General features: G+C 43.1%; 1 protein-coding gene across 1 annotated transcript; it reads right to left on the bottom strand.

Annotated features, from left to right (window-relative positions):
• Window positions 1-3,149: 3,149 nt before the first annotated feature.
• On the bottom strand, window positions 3,150-12,725 carry hnrnpub (heterogeneous nuclear ribonucleoprotein Ub). The gene is made up of 14 exons (XM_034527056.1): window positions 11,997-12,725; window positions 10,440-10,554; window positions 8,420-8,499; window positions 8,109-8,248; window positions 7,874-7,973; window positions 7,189-7,301; window positions 6,680-6,943; window positions 6,454-6,573; window positions 6,238-6,366; window positions 5,961-6,129; window positions 5,557-5,847; window positions 5,156-5,451; window positions 4,903-5,067; window positions 3,150-3,901 (listed from the first exon to the last, which is right to left on the bottom strand). The coding sequence occupies exons 1-14, from the start codon at window positions 12,523-12,525 to the stop codon at window positions 3,851-3,853; spliced, it is 2,562 nt and encodes an 853-aa protein (XP_034382947.1). The 5' UTR covers window positions 12,526-12,725; the 3' UTR covers window positions 3,150-3,850.
• Between the last annotated feature and the right edge of the window lie 3,717 nt (window positions 12,726-16,442).

Raw genomic sequence — 16,442 nt, 5'->3', positions numbered from 1 at the left:
TTTTATTGGGCCCTGAACACCTCAGAGATCAATTATCTGGTGATGTGGTTTCTGTAGATGGCATTGCCCTGGCATCCAACACCACTGTAAAGAATCTCGGCGTTATCGTTGCTGCGCTCACTAAATGCGGGGCTACTTGTGGTTCCTAGAGTCCTAAAAAGTAGGATGGGAGCCAGAGCCTTTAGTTATCAAGCTCCTCTTTTATGGAACCAGCTTCCACTTTCAGTCCTGGAGGCAGACACAGTCACCTCATTCAAGAATAGACTTAAGACTTTCCTGTTTGATAGTGCTTATAGTTAGGGCTGAATCAGGTTTGCCCTGGTCGAGCCCCTTGATATGCTGCTATAGGCTTATAGGCTGCTGGGGGATGTTTTAGGATACACTGAGCACCTATCTCATCTTCTCTCTCTCCTTATGGATGAATTTACATCTCTCCATTGCACCTTATTAACTCTGCTTCCTCCCCGGAGTCGTTGTGACTTCACGTCTCATAGGGTCCATTGGACCTGGAGGTGTCTGATGCCTGGTGAGCCGGCCTCCCGCGTTGGCCCTGCTGATGCCCCGCCCCCCCCTCCTCTCTACCTCCTTCTGTTTCATGGATTGGAGTTCCATTCATACATTGTCATATTCATGTAATGTGTTTATGTAACTTTGTAAATGCTGTTCATTCTGTACACATGACATCTATTGCTTCTGTCCATCCGGGGAGAGGGATCCTCCTCTGTTGCTCTCCTGAAGGTTTCTTCCCTTTTTTCCATGTCAAAGGTTATTTTTGGGGAGTTTTTCCTGATTCGATGTGAGGTCCTGGGACAGGGATGTCGTATGTGTACAGATTGTAAAGACCTCTGAGGCAAATTTGTAATTTGTGATATTGGGCTATACAAAATAAACTGAATTGAACTAGTACTCTTTAAAAAGTGTTCACTGTGACACACATACAGGTATTCTTTAAAAAGTATTCACAGTATTATAAAAAAAAACACCAGTATCTTTATTGCCCTGTAGGCAAAACTTAAAGGGCCAGCGTGTGGGATTTCGGGGGATCTATTGGTAGAAATATAATATCAATTTGTGTGTTTTCTTTGGTGTATAATCACCTGAAAATAAGTGGTTGTCTCCTTAGAATGAGACTGTTTAGAACTACAGACAGAGTGGTCCTCGACAGAGCCGGACACCAACTAGCTCCACAGGGTTTGGTTTCAGTTGGTGGCACTCTGCAACCTCACCACTAGATGACGCCAAATCCTACACACTGCACCTCTAAAATATGAAGACAAAGAAACACTCCAAACCAGTGTAAAGATTATTACAAGCTCAAGCCAAGGCAAGTGTGTAACAACATTTCCAAGTCACTGAAGCAACACTGGAGCAGAGGTCGTGTTAACCGAATATTTTATCATTTAACTTCAACAGTGCCGGAAAAACAGCCACGAGAGAACGTCTGTTCCAGGCAAATATGAATAATAAAAAAAAAAAAAACATACATCTGCTTTGAGTGTCTTGACATGAAAAGTGACCGTACAGTCGGTACCGCCACCCGTCAGTCAAAAACTCAAATGATGCCGGTACAGCTGACCAATCAGAGCACACTGGGCTTTGTTCCAGAGAGAGCTCTTAAAGACAGTGTTCTCCGACAGGCGGCGAGTAGATATTCAAAGAAACATGAAAGCATGTGCACATGTTCCAGTAGAAACCCCCAAAACAAGGATGAATCTCAAAATGAGGCCGATATGCCTCCCTTAAAAACTCCGTTAACATCTTGAAGTGGATCAGTTTGCCTACAACTCACCTGAGAATTTCAAGTACATTAAAGGGTGTAATTTCAGCCAACGTAGCATCTACTAAAGTAATTAATTTAGGCCACTTCTGTTCATCAGCAGCAAAAGAGCCGCATTAAATGTCCACCAATTTAATGTTGGAATAAAATTAAACCTGAATATTTGGCGAATTAATTTTTCCCTGTAACAAACCACAAAGTCACCATGTACCAGCTTCTTTAACTTTAATAGTTAAGACACATTAAAAAAAAAAAAAAAAAAAAAGTACAGTCCAAGTTTAAAAAAAAACACAAATATCAAAAACCGTAAGATAGAAAAAACAAATCTTGAAAAGCTTTTTGCATTATTGGTTTAATAATAAAAGACCTGATTAGAACCTGCAACATAAAGCGATAAAAATATAGTCTGTTGTGTTATAGGTTATACTGTAAACTCAAAGCTTGCATTCTGCTAGATGCATGTATCCAGTACAATAAAAAGAGGGCACAAACTCTCCACACATTTAAATATAGTTGACAATTCATCACAGCAGTACTGGGGCGAACTAACACTTTCTTAATCACATTACAGTTATTACTCCAAGCCAATTAATGAACATTCGTGCATGGGGAAATAGTGGCGACGTATTTACATGTTTATTAAATGTTACAGGCAGGTAAAAAACAAGACAAAAAAATAAAACACTACTGGGTTTTTTTAAATCTACTGTACCGGTCTGTCCAGCTGTTGTTGGAACACAAGCAGGGTGTCCTCTGCCAGGATATATTATGGGCTGTTGGACGAGGAGCTGCCATTATTGCCGGGGGGGGACGCCTCAGAGTTGATAGTCCCTCTGCTTCGTCAGTAGTCCCAACAGGTTCCCAGGAACAGCTGTCGGTGTTAACCGGTGGACGGGTCGTGAGGCCGTGTAAGCCCTTTACGTTATGCTGGTGAAAATGAGTAACCCTGCCTGCTTTGTAAAATCTCCTTTGTGCTGAACTAGCGTTGGCAGAAATAGTGGTACATAAAAAAAGAACAGAAGAAAAAGGTCTATTGTGGTTCTGGTTTGAGATTTGGAATGATCGGCGCCATCTGGTTATATAAGTCTGACCTAAAAGGAACTGGTGAGAATCAAGCGTAGTAAAGGTGCCTCATTTCTTAGAATAAATACTACTAATGGCTTCCATAAGACTAAAATGGCTTGGTCAAAAATACTTCCTCAAAGAGATGTACATTAGAAGACGTTTGGAGGACACCTGGAGGGAACACGTCACTAAGGAGGAGTAAAGGGGGGCTGGCGTCCTCACGGTTTGAAGTAGCAAACGAGGACATTGCCCATTCAAAGGTCTTTTACACACCTTTGAACTGAATCAAAAGTCATAAGCCAAGAAGAATGTAAAAAGCCAACGAGTTGTTTATTGTAGGTCTATGAGTTTAGGTTACAGGTTGGATACTGGGAACAAAAGACAGTTCATCTGTTGCTTCGGTTTTACTGCCGACTCTATTGACATGTACAGCCTAACAGTATAATCAGCTACCATGCTTCTCACTAACAAGCCACGGTTCCTTTCAATCATTACCTCTTTGAACTTCTCATCCAGACTACACAAAAAAACTAATATTTACAATTAGTAATAAAAAAAACATCAAATAAAAATCACAGCACAGATAAAATGCACAGCCGAGGAAAAAGAAAAAATCTCAACATCTGCCCCCGGAGCTGGCCAAAAAGGTTTCTGGTTCCTGATAACAAACATGAGATTTTTTTTCCTTTTTAAAAGCACGTCATTTAAAAGTGGTGAAAAAAGCATAATGAAATATACAACGAAAGAAATAAAAACGGATGATTGAATGAGACTGAACCCATGTGTGGCTAGATATATGAAGCCTCAATTACACTCAGGTGTCTGTCTCCTCCCTGATGTGGAATGGTGGTGCTCCATATCGCGTTAGTCTTCATTGTCAGTTGGTGAGTTTGAGATTACTAAAAGTGGGTTCTAAAGAAAGTAAAATAAAAAAAGCAGAGTGGAGGGATGTTCCGTGGCTAGCGGTGGGTCTCGAGTGTCGGCCACCAGTCCGTTACAACAAGAGTCTTAGTAATATCCAGGCTGATACTGCTGGCTCCATGGCTTCTGGTTCCAGAACTGCACGGGACACAAGAGACGCACAGCTTACTTTGTGTTGAGCCCCAAATGGACCAATCACAGGCATCTGAAGCGCCCACACATTTCAGAAAGGAAATCCACTTTGACGAAAACATTTTGCACTGGTAGTAAAGGTTTTACAGTAATATTAGTTATTCACCTACTAATGAAAAGGTATATATTCTTAAATATTGTTTGTTAATAATAGTACTAAAATCATTATGCATCTTACAATAGCACACATGACTAACTCACTTTCTACCGAGACTATTGACCCATGTACCAGTAAAGTCATTCTGTTTACCCATGTACCAGTAAAGTCATTCTGTTTACCCATGTACCAGTAAAGTCATTCTGTTGTTTACCCATGTACCAGTAAAGTCCATCTGTTGTTTACCCATGTACCAGTAAAGTCATTCTGTTGTTTACCCATGTACCAGTAAAGTCATTCTGTTGTTTACCCATGTACCAGTAAAGTTATTCTGTTGTTTACCCATGTACCAGTAAAGTTATTCTGTTGTTTACCCATGTACCAGTAAAGTCATTCTGTTGTTTACCCATGTACCAGTAAAGTCCATCTGTTGTTTACCCATGTACCAGTAAAGTCATTCTGTTTACCCATGTACCAGTAAAGTCATTCTGTTGTTTACCCATGTAACAGTAAAGTCATTCTGTTGTTTACCCATGTACCAGTAAAGTCATTCTGTTTACCCATGTACCAGTAAAGTCATTCTGTTGTTTACCCATGTACCAGTAAAGTCATTCTGTTTACCCATGTACCAGTAAAGTCATTCTGTTGTTTACCCATGTACCAGTAAAGTCATTCTGTTGTTTACCCATGTACCAGTAAAGTCATTCTGTTTACCCATGTAACAGTAAAGTCATTCTGTTGTTTACCCATGTACCAGTAAAGTCATTCTGTTAACCCATGTACCAGTAAAGTTGGGATGGTAAATTTAATCTGTCTAGTGTTTAAAAATGCGACTGCTCTCAATACTGACCCCTTGCTGCCAGCTCTGGTTGAAGGCTTGGGCTTTGTCCATTCCGTTCCTGTTGCCAAAGTTACCGCTGTTACCGCCATTACCGCTGTTCCTGTTGTTACCGTAGTTGCCATTTTTGTTTCCAAAGTTGCCAAAGTTGCCACGGTTACCACCTCTCTGCTGGAACTGTAGCGGGAGAGAGACAGGACAATGATGACCCTGTCGTTGTCACCGACAACACAAAGACGGATCACACGACATTATCAAAACCCACCTGGTTGTGATGCCCCCTGGAACCGCCACGATGCATATTGACTCCTCCTCCTCCACCTCCACCTCCGCCACCTCTGCTCATGTTTCCTCTGTTCATTGGGCCACCTCTGTTCATGTGACCCCCTCTGGGTCCCATGTTACCCCTCATTGGTCCGCCCCTGGGGGATCCGCCCAGGCTAGGGATGGGGCCACCACCTCGGTTGAAGTTCCCACGGTTATGGAACCCTCCCCTGAAAGCTGGGGGGGGCAGGAAGCCGCGAGGTGGACGGTTGAAGCCGCCGCCGCGAGGGCCAGGTGCTGCAAAACATCAGAAGCAGTACAAATTAGCATGAATGTCATAATTGGTGATTTGTGTATTATTAAATGTTGTGGATTACATCCCCAAATATAACACATTAGTACCTCCTCTAAAGTTGCCTCTGTTCTGGAAACCCCCGCCGCGGCCACCGCCACCGCCTCTCTGTCCGGGCCCACTGCCGCGGCTGAACTGGTTCTTGCCCCCCCGGCCTCCACCGCGCAGGCCTCCGCCTCTTTTTGGTGTCGTGCTCCCCTGGTTGGGCTTCTTCTCAGCCGGCAGAGCCGTCTTGCTCTCTTCTTTGTACTGCTCCAGCAGCTTGCCGGCCTCCTCCTTCTGCAGCTCGGCATAAATGACGTCGCTGAAGCTCTCCCCCTCCTCGGGCAGAGAGTAGAAGCCTGTTGGAGGGAAACGAGGAACGTGGTTAAGGAAGAGCGACTCGGCTGAATCCGACAAAGAAAGACTGAACTACACACACACACACGGTTCAAGGCCCAAGCATCTCTTCTACCTTTCATTTTGAAGACCGCGTGCTCAGGCACTTCTTTGCTATCACCCTCGACCTTCTTCTGGACTCTCTGCTTGTAGTCGTCGTCAGAGGGGCAGACCACCACCGCCTTGCGCTGGAAGCCTGCAAACAGGCACATCTTCCTCTTCTGGCCTGGGGCAGACAGGTTGGTCTGGTGGAAGAGGAGAAACGGGTTCAATAGCACTCGGTCTTATAATATTGGATTTTCCACTCATCTGTAGAACTGAATAATAAAAAGAATTCAGCACATGCGACTTACATGATCCAGGATATAGTTTCTCTTCTTGCGGGCAGCGATCTCAATGAACTTTCCCAGGAAAAGTGGTGCTCGTTGGGAAATGGCGCTAAGTTTTGTGATGTCTTTTGACTGGCGTTTCAGGCTGTTGATCTGTAATAAATGATGGAAAAAATAGTTTAAAACATAATAGTAGATAGAATATGAACTACTGATGACAACCGCTGCAACAGTACTGACCATCATCTTGTCCACAATGGTGTCACTGCCTAGGATGTAGTACTTCCCAGGGTTCTCCTGGACATGATTCTTCACCCATGTAGTCTTACCTGAGCCTGGCAGGCCGACCATCACTATGATCTACATGACATTAAAGAATTAGGGTCAAAGTCACAGAAAATTATTTAGCAGTTTCAATATAGCTGCATGACTAATGAAAGGAAAATCTACACTTCACTGTGCTCACCTCGCAGTCAGCTTTGGTCTGTGGCCCCTTGAGTCCACGGACTCTGTCGTCCAAGGGGATCTGCTGCAGGAAGGTGTAACCCTGGGTCTGAGGGAAATACGGAGTCTCCATCTGGCCAAAGTTGAACTCCACGGCACAGTTGTGGCAGATGACGTGGGGGAAAAGGGCCTGGCCGTTCAGAGAGTCCTTCTTGACCTGGAAAGCGATGGCTGGCTCCCCACCGTTCTTGGAGAAGGACACCACCAGCTCCTCACCCTCAAAGTCCTAAACAAAGAAAGCAAGATGGTAAATCGTTTGTGATGAAGACAAGTTGAAACTTATGAACACTTTTCTAAATGAAAAAGGTGGCAGTTCATTCACATGTGAACTCTTTAACCGTGGTATTAATAAACTGAATGAGGTTCCTCCTGTTTCTGATAGACATGAAATGAGGGAACCATGTGCATTGACTTATTCCTGGTTTTCATCTAGTTTAATGAAGTGACAAAAGTACGAGCAGCATGTCTTACAATAAGACAGCAGATGACATCATTCTCTTCGTAGGTTTCTCCAAAGTCCTCTGTCACACAGTTGGTGGTCTTCTTGCCTTTCCCCGAGTATGCATAAGAATGTTCCTCCTCACCTAAACATTAATGGGAGAAAACATAAATTGAAAAATAAAAATGCAGAAGTATGGACATTTCGAATGAACACACCACGTCTCAGTCACTGGGACTCTTATGGTGGGTGAAACATCCTTGTTGGCAATAAGCCAGCCTCCATTACTAAGCTGGAGCCATTTTACATTAACATGTAATGTGGCTTATGAACCACTAGAGGGACCTCCAGGAGGATCACGGAGCCCTCTGGTTTTAAGGTACCATTGCATTTGACAGACAGTCATCCCAAAAAAGATTTTTGGCAGAGTTTTATTGCAAGGTTCACTTTGTGGAGTCCCTACAGAATTCTACATGCATGAATCATATGTTGCACTAGCTTGGTCACCCTTTACAGATATCAGGAGTAAGAATATCCCATCATGTTTGAGTTATTACATGTGTGGATTGACTAAATTATTCTGGCAACGAGTTTCTGCCACAGATGACTGAAAGTTATTGCTGGACCCAACAAGTCATTCCACTGATACCCAACGCCAGAATAACGCAGCCAACAGTATAACATACAGGAGAGTAGAGCATTTAAAAAGACACTGACCGAGGAGGAGGGTGCCAGTTGACAGGGACCAGCCGACCTGCACGTCATGAATATCCATGTTCTTGCTAGAAATGTGCTTCACAGGAATCTTCTCTGCAATCTGTTGACATGAAGCAACACCCATTTTACACCAAAGCTTGTAGCACTGAGTTTGACACGAGCTATTCAACATTCAAGGATGTAATAAAAAATGTGTGTACGGCAGGGAAACGTGAATTAGGTTACGTTACTGTACCTTCATCTCAAAACAGGCTTTGCCTTTGTTCACACCGTAGGTTCCCTTGCCTCCGGACCAGAGGTATGCAAAGCTCTCCATAGTGAGAGATGAGGCACTGTAACGGTCCCTTGACACCTTAAAGTGCAGGTCGCAGTTGTCTAGAAAAAAAAAAAAAAAAAAAAGCACTCATAAATATCTGTATCCAAGTAAATAGGTCGCGGATAAACAGTGTGGTAATGTTCCAACGTGTCGTCATTTTAAGACTCCAGTACTTGGATCTTTGAATAAAGCTGTAAATATTCCTTTAAACAATGGCATTTATCACTCACAGGTATCCAGGCAGACTTTTGTGTCGTCAAACTCCTCATCTTCTTCCTCCAGGGGGGGCACAGGAGACTTAAATGAGGCCCTGAAAAGAGACACCAACCAGTCAACGGGAGGATTCACATGTCGATGCAACTACATAAAACACAAAGATGTCTTGGGTACCACTTGCTGAAAAATATTTCAGGAGAAAGGTGGAAAGAGACTAAGGGAAGCAATACAAAATAGGAGCATTAAGTTGGGCAAGCGAGTCTCCACAGAAGTCTGTATTATTGGCCATGGCAGACATCACTTACCTTCTAGTATCCAGCGAAATCTAAAACGTGAGATACAGAGAGAGATACAGAGAGAGAGAGAGAGAGAGAGCACCTCTGATATCCCTAGCATTCACTGCTATCCACTTGTGAAAGTGATAAAGGAGCTCTCCCCTTGTTAGATCAGTGCGTTTATGATCTCCAGGATTGCTGTGGGGTCAGTCAAAGTGACAGCGATACAGTTTATATTTAACTTCCTATGTGTGGAATCCAAAATAAAAAAAGGTCAAGACCGACTCACTGTTCTGATTAAGTGTGAGGGGCACGCTTGGCTACTTGAAATGGGTCATCATGAGCGACAGCAACTTACCAACTCTGTAGCTTGAGGTTAGGTACACAAATTTACTATGGGAAGTTTGAGAATCTAGTCAAAACGGCCGCACATTTCGAGGTCTGCATTGTTCCACCTGATACAATGATCTAAGTCCAGTGGAGTCATTATTCAGTCGGAATGAAACAGATCTTGGTTGATCATCCGCAGAAGTCTTAACATCGCCGGAGACACCCGTCATCGTAGTTCCCAAAACAGCCTTGAATGTAGTGAGAATGGTTGTTGGGGCGATTTATTTATTATTTATTTTCTGGAGAAAATGGCGTTGGAGCATATGGTCAGTGCCGTCCCGAGTACTATGGGTGCACAGGGGCTTATGGCTTCACATAGGGTGGATTAAAGCTATAAATAAAATATGGTAATGCAAAAGACAGAAAAGCTTTCACAATTGGAACTTACTGAACACTTGCAATAAAATAATCGTCTGTCAGATAGGAAGGGGACAAAAGGGACCTAAAGACACAGCAATGTTATTATGTTCCAATAACTCTGGCCTAAAGAACATTTAAGAAGAGTCCCAGATGTTTCCGAAAATATAAATAAATAATAATTTCTGTTATGCGAAGTCAGATCCTTTAAAGTGTGTCAACAACGCAATGAAAACAAAAAACTGACCAAGAAGTAGGTACACGTATGCGCACACACATACAAACGCCCACGCGCGCCATGCATGATGTCACCTGCACAGGGGTAGAAAAGTGTCTTGCAAACACACGTCCACGCTCTCACGCCATGATAACATACACACAAGACATGAGACAGAAATAGCAGTTTGACGTCATACAACCAGTGAAATAAAAATAAAAAACGATAGAAAAAAAAAAATATAGACAATTGCGAGGTTAAACGATGGACGGTCAATAACGAGCTCCTCCGTGGACGTTCCAAACTCGTTGGGCATTTTGCTATATCCTTGTGTGCTACCCTGCAGCACTGGACACCTCCCACACCTCTCAGCTATCCCCACCGCCCCTCCATTCATTAAAAATGGCACATCTGCTACTTTCCTCTGGATTCTGTCTTGAGCAGCCTGGCTTCACCTTGAGGACACAACTGGCTTTCCAAAAGTGGCATGAGGAACAGATGTGAAAATTCATAGAGACTTGATAGTTGCACTTCTGCTACAGAATGCAGTCCATTTGAGAAACAAATGTGAGTGGGCACTGTAAAAGGTAAATGGTAAGGCTCTTTAAAGGTAGTCAGGGATGACCCTCAAAACATGTGAAAGTGAGGTAGTTAATAAATAGTATAATACTTGAAAATGAGGGTTTTCCTTATGCTAGTTATGTGCATTGGCTCTTAAAGCCAATACAGTTTAACAAAGCTATGGATGGCGCTTCAGGGATGCTGAAGGCCATTTTTGCTCTGTCCCATCCTTACCAGCTGTATTTGTTCTCTTCAATAAATTCAAAGTAGCCCCTTCCATGTTCCTCCCGGCGTCTCTTAACACCCTTCTTATTCTTCTGATCAGCATTCGTGTCTTTGTCCGCATCCCCTTTGAAAATAGAACAAAGATATAGAATGAGGTGCTCCTTTTTGAGAGAGAAGAGGTCGGACTGGCAGTGGGGTTCTGGCCCACAAAGCCAGTTCATTAGTTACATTGTGTCGACCATAATCATCAATAGAAAAGGTAACCAAAGAGGTAACACCTCGATTACACTTTAAATATATACACAATCATACTACATAAACTCTAACAGCTCTAATGACCAGATATAATAATTACAATATAGGCTGGTCCAAATTAACATTGTGAACAGTGTTTGCTGGGGCTGGAAAAACAAGTCTCTGTAAAGTAAAAGGGACATTAACCCTGGTATAAAGGGCATGGACTGTTGTGTTCAAGAAGATTTAGATGTTGCCCCGTGTTATTTAGGAGGAAATGTCTACTGTTGTCTGGGACAAATGCATCATGCAAATGAGAATACCCATTTAAACCCTGATAGACCCCCCACTCTCTCTCAACATCGTACCCTAAATTACCTCGGGGAATAATCACGGTAATCCGACAGTTTCTACGTTCATCTAACAAGATGACCCTTTCTATTCAACCCCCGGCCAAAGGAACCACGCCTGCCCCGTCTTCTGCACAGTGTTGGGTCGGCACGTTTAGACGTAACGGGTCCTTAAAGCAAATACGCGTGGACGTGAACTCATATGGGCCTTCCATGCGTAGACATTAAATCGGAAAGCATTCGTAATTAAATGTTATGTGGAACGGCCCGATGGTGTCTTTAGAGCGCGTAATTAACACGAAGCGGAGGCCAGGCACCCTGCCAATATCACCGCAGTAACAGTCAACCGCTGTAAAGTCACACCTTATTTTAACGTGGGTGCCTTTGTTTAATGTGGGTTATAGAGTAACGCCAAGTGGTCTTCTTGGTTCATCTCCACCACACTACCACCCAATTTAAAGCCAGGCCCCAAAGTGGGAACCCCTGAACTAGCTCCCCGGCTGACCGCTGCACCACACAAAGAAAATGACGGTAGCTGGAAAGCTAACACGCTACCCAAGCGAAACGAAAAGCCGGACTAAGCAAAGTTAAATCGATGTCTTGTGTTTGACTTCATTCACCTGACGTTTTCAATAGTCACGAACGACATTTTGCGATTAAACAAACACGATAAAGTTATAATGTATGGACTGGAATATCGACCCTACGTTAGAAAACGATTAGCGTTAGCTTTAGCCGAGGTGGTGACGGATGCTAACTTCAAGTTAGCATTAGCGGCTAACCGTTTCAGTTCGCTGCTAACGCCTGCTAGTTCGGTGAGGTCACGCTCTCAACATGGACGCGCTGCGAGGTGGTAACTGGTTCGGATTTAGTCATTCCCAGCCGGCTCCCTCCCGCGTTAGCATTAATGCTATAGCAAAACGCGACCCCCAGTCAGTCCATCCAGCCAGTCACATTTTCATAACCAATGCGGCCGACTCACCCTCAGCAGCCTGGTCCGCGGGCTCATCCTCGGTGTCTATTTTCTCCATGTCGTCGACATCTCCCTTGAGCATGGGATCCATCTCGTCGTCGTCGTCTCCCTCCTCTTCCCCCTCACCCATCTCTTCGTCTTCAACAACAGCATCACCGTCGCCCCCATTTTCCGGCTTCTCTTCTACTTCTTCAGCTACTACTACTACTACTGCTGCTGCTGCTGCTGCTGCTGCTTCTTCTTCTTCTTCTTCTTCCTCCTCCTGCCCCTCCTCCTCGTTGGCCTCCATGCTTTCTTCTATCGGGCCCTCGCCTTCTTCTTCCTCTCCCATGCCTTCTTGGTCGGCGGCCAGGCCGGAGCCCTCGGCCGCTGCGGCTTCTTGGTCTAGCGGGGGGTTTCCTGCGAGGGCCTCCTCGTCCAGCGCGGCCTGCAGGCGGTCCATCAGCTCGGCCTTCAGCCCTTTATCCGAAAGATCACGCTTTTTCAGCTCGTCCTTCAGCTCGTTCACTTTCAGCTTTTTGACGTTAATTGAGCTCATTGTGTCTGTTTAGCTGCAAAATGTATTAAGTAAAATTCAAAAATACGATAAATAAATAACTGGACGCCCTTTGTCGACGGATGTAGCTCAATATACTGCGCCAAATGGCACCCGCGCTGTCCGACCAATCTTTCACCGGCAAAAGAGCTGTGCTTATCCCGGGTGTGGGGGAGGAAGATGACGTCCTACCGTAATTACCCAGAGAGCAGCGCGGCTGGGTTATATAGCCGCCGACCATCTGTCGCTGGCGTAATAACAAAACCAATCCCTTAGAAAGCGTTGATGTGGAAAAGAGTGGGCCAAAATGTGGTGGAAAAAACACTAACAACACCCAAGATTATTTACCCAGTTTGTCTTTGTTTGTATAATTCATATAGACCTAGGCTATGTTAAAAAAGAAGTAAATCTACGGCAGAATATATTAATAAATAGAGGGGCGATACAAATAGGACGCTATTAAAAATAATAGTCAATACCTTAATTCATTTAGGAAAAATGGTTATTGTGGTGGTAGGCTATAATCTACATCTTTGTAAACATGTTATACAAATAATGTCTTCCAAAGGAAAATAGAAATGGGAATGATTAATAACGAAAACATTTCCTGGACTGAAGCTCATATATTCATCCAACTTTTCCAGTATAGTTCACTATTTTGACATTCAATACCTGCCTTTTTTCACCCACGTAACATTTCAAAAATTAGACACATCTTGTCTCAAAGTGGTGCAGAAAAAATAGTTCCTGCAATTCTCTAATTCAATTCAATTCAGTTTATTTTGTATAGCCCAATATCACACATTACAAATTTGCCTCAGAGGGCTTTACAATCTGTACACATACAACATCCCTGACCTTTGACCTCACATCGGATCAGGAACCAACTAAGAAATAGAAAAAAAAACTTTCACATGGAAAAAAGTGAAGAAACCTTCAGGAGAGCAACAGAGGAGGATCCCTCTCCCCGGATGGACAGATGCAATAGATGTCATGTGTACAGAATGAACAGCATTTACAAAGTTACATAAACACATTACATGAATATGACAAAGTATGAATGGACCTCCAATCCATGAAACAGAAGGAGGTAGAGAGGAGGGGGGGCGGGGCATCAGCAGGGCCAACGAGGGAGGCCGGCTCACCAGCATCAGACACCTCCAGGTCCAATGGACCCTATGAGACGTGAAGTCACAACGACTCCGGGGAGAAAGCAGAGTTAATAAGGTGCAATGGAGAGATGTAAATTCATCCATAACGAGAGAGAGAAGAGGAGATAGGTGCTCAGTGTATCCTAAAACATCCCCCAGCAGCCTATAAGCCTATAGCAGCATATCAAGGGGCTGGACCAGGGCAAACCTGATTCAGCCCTAACTATAAGCACTATCAAACAGGAAAGTCTTAAGTCTATTCTTAAATGAGGTGACTGTGTCTGCCTCCAGGACTGAAAGTGGAAGCTGGTTCCATAAAAGAGGAGCTTGATAACTGAAGGCTCTGGCTCCCATCCTACTTTTTAGAACTCTAGGAACCACAAGTAGCCCCGCATTTAGTGAGCGCAGCTCTCTAGTGGGGCAATATGGTACAAGCTCCTTAAGATATGATGGTGCATCACCAATCAAGGCTTTGTAGGTGAGGAGAAGAATTTTAAATGTGATTCTTGATTTTACAGGGAGCCAGTGCAGAGCAGCTAATACAGGAGTCATGTGATCTCTTTTCTTAGTTTTTGTGAGTACACAAGCTGCAGCATTCTGGATCAACTGGAGGGATTTAAGAGACTTATTAGAGCAGCCTGATAATAAGGAGTTGCAGTAATTTAGTCTGGAAGTAACAAACGCGTGAACCAGCTTTTCTGCATCTTTTTGGGACAAGATGTGCCTGATTTTTGAAATGTTATGGTCAACGATAACGCCGAGATTCTTTACAGTGGTGTTGGATGCCAGGGAAATGCCATCTACAGAAACCACATCACCAGATAATTGATCTCTGAGGTGTTCAGGGCCCAATAAAATAACTTCAGTTTTGTCTGAGTTTAACATCAGGAAGTTGCAGGTCATCCATGTTTTTATGTCTTTAAGACATTCTTGAATTTTAGCGAGCTGTTTGGTCTCCTCTCGTTTGATCGATAGATATAATTGAGTATCGTCTGCATAGCAATGAAAGTTTATGCAGTGTTTCCTGATAATATTGCCCAAAGGAAGGATATATAAGGTCAATAAAATTGGTCCAAGCACAGAACTTTGTGGAACTCCGTGATTAACGTTGGTTGTCGTTGAGGCTTCATCGTTTACAAATACAAATTGAGATCGATCTGATAAATAGGATTTAAACCAACTTAGTGCGTTACCTGAAATGCCAATCTGTACACATACGACATCCCTGTACCAGGACCTCACATCGGATCAGGAAAAAAAAAAAAAAAACCAGAAAAAACCCTTTCAGGGGGGAAAAGGGAAGAAACCTTCAGGAGAGCAACAGAGGAGGATCCCTCTCCCCGGATGGACAGATGAATAGATGTCATGTGTACAGAATGAACAGCATTACAAAGTTACATAAACACATTACATGAATATGAAAATGTTGGAACTCCAATCCATGAAACAGAAGGAGGTAGAGGAGGTAGTAACACCCATTTTTAAGTCAGGAGATTCAACCGATGTCTCTAATTATTGGCCGATCAGTATTCTTCCTGCTGTTTCCAAAATTGTTGAGAAATGTGTTGCAGAGCAATTTACTAAACATCTCAACAGCTCTCTATATCAGCTCCATCCTATGCAGTTTGGTTACAGGGCCAATCATTCGACTGAAACAGCCAACTGCTTCCTCTTAGAGAAAGTGAAACTTATCTTGAAATTTAATCTCATGAATTTTAGACATATAAGACACTGTTTAACCATGCACAGCGGGCTGCAAAATTGTATTTTAATGCAACGATTGTCCCCCATCTGACCTACTGCTTAACCAGCTGGGCACAAGCCAACAGCACAACACTAAAATCTATTCACATTCTCCATAAGCAAGCCATAAAAATACCACCCACCATCATTGCAATATTTTCACAAAACACCACATCCTGAGTTGGGAGAACATTATTAAATTCACTGATGTGTGTCTGGTTTTTAACATTTTAAATGGAATGGCTCCGCCCCCGCTTAGTGAATTTGTTAAACAAAGCAGTGAAAGCAGCAGACTCACTAGACCTGCTACAAGAGGTGATTGTGTCATTTCATATAGGTCAAGCTCGTTTAGCAAATCTACATTCTCAGTGAAGGCAGGTCACTCGATGCTCTTCCACCACACATACGTGCACACAACACGTACAACACGTTCAAGCATAACCTGAAGGAATGGCTTGTTGCCAATCAGGTTTGTAATCATTGATGTGCTCTCTGTCCTGATGCTTGTTTCTCCTATATGTCCATTTGTTTTTTATGTGTATGTTGTATTGTAGCTGGGTTTGTTCTGCCTGATGCATGCTGCAGCCCGTTATGTCTCTGGTCTATTGTTGGACCCTTTCTTTTTGCTGTGTATTGGTTGGTATGAATTTTATTTCCATTTTATTTTGAGATTTTGTTATTTTATGCTGCCTTACAAACATCTGGCCAGGGACAGCAGATGGAAATTAGCCTCTCTGGCTAGCGCAGCATAAAAATACAATTTTGGGTTGCTATCATCAAACACTAAGCCAATCAGGTAAAGGAGGTTCACTTTAATCAGCTAAAGTATAACCTTTAATTGATTTTTCTGAATATGTAGTTTTATATTATCTGCTCATAGTTTTAACAGAAAAGTATGTATTCAACTTTTTAAAATGTCTTGTCTACTATGAACAATACCAGATTATTAAATCACAAAAAATAAAAGCTCTACTTTCAAGAAATTTGTTCAGTCGAAATATTGATGCATCAATATAAAACCACCAT

Source organism: Cyclopterus lumpus, chromosome 24 (genome assembly GCF_009769545.1).
Source record: "Cyclopterus lumpus isolate fCycLum1 chromosome 24, fCycLum1.pri, whole genome shotgun sequence".
Lineage (NCBI taxonomy): Eukaryota > Metazoa > Chordata > Actinopteri > Perciformes > Cyclopteridae > Cyclopterus > Cyclopterus lumpus.
This window is presented reverse-complemented; position numbering and strand designations above follow the sequence as displayed.

What these genes read in the sequence shown, in the direction of transcription:
- hnrnpub (XM_034527056.1), bottom strand. Translation starts at nt 12,525, where the DNA reads ATGAGCTCAATTAACGTCAAAAAGCTGAAAGTGAACGAGCTGAAGGAC. An exon ending in CGCGGACCAGGCTGCTGAGG is followed by an intron (nt 10,555 to 11,996) that starts GTGAGTCGGCCG and finishes CTATTTTCAAAG; the next exon opens with GGGATGCGGACAAAGACACG. An exon ending in CCAGGGGGCATCACAACCAG is followed by an intron (nt 5,068 to 5,155) that starts GTGGGTTTTGAT and finishes CTCCCGCTACAG; the next exon opens with TTCCAGCAGAGAGGTGGTAA.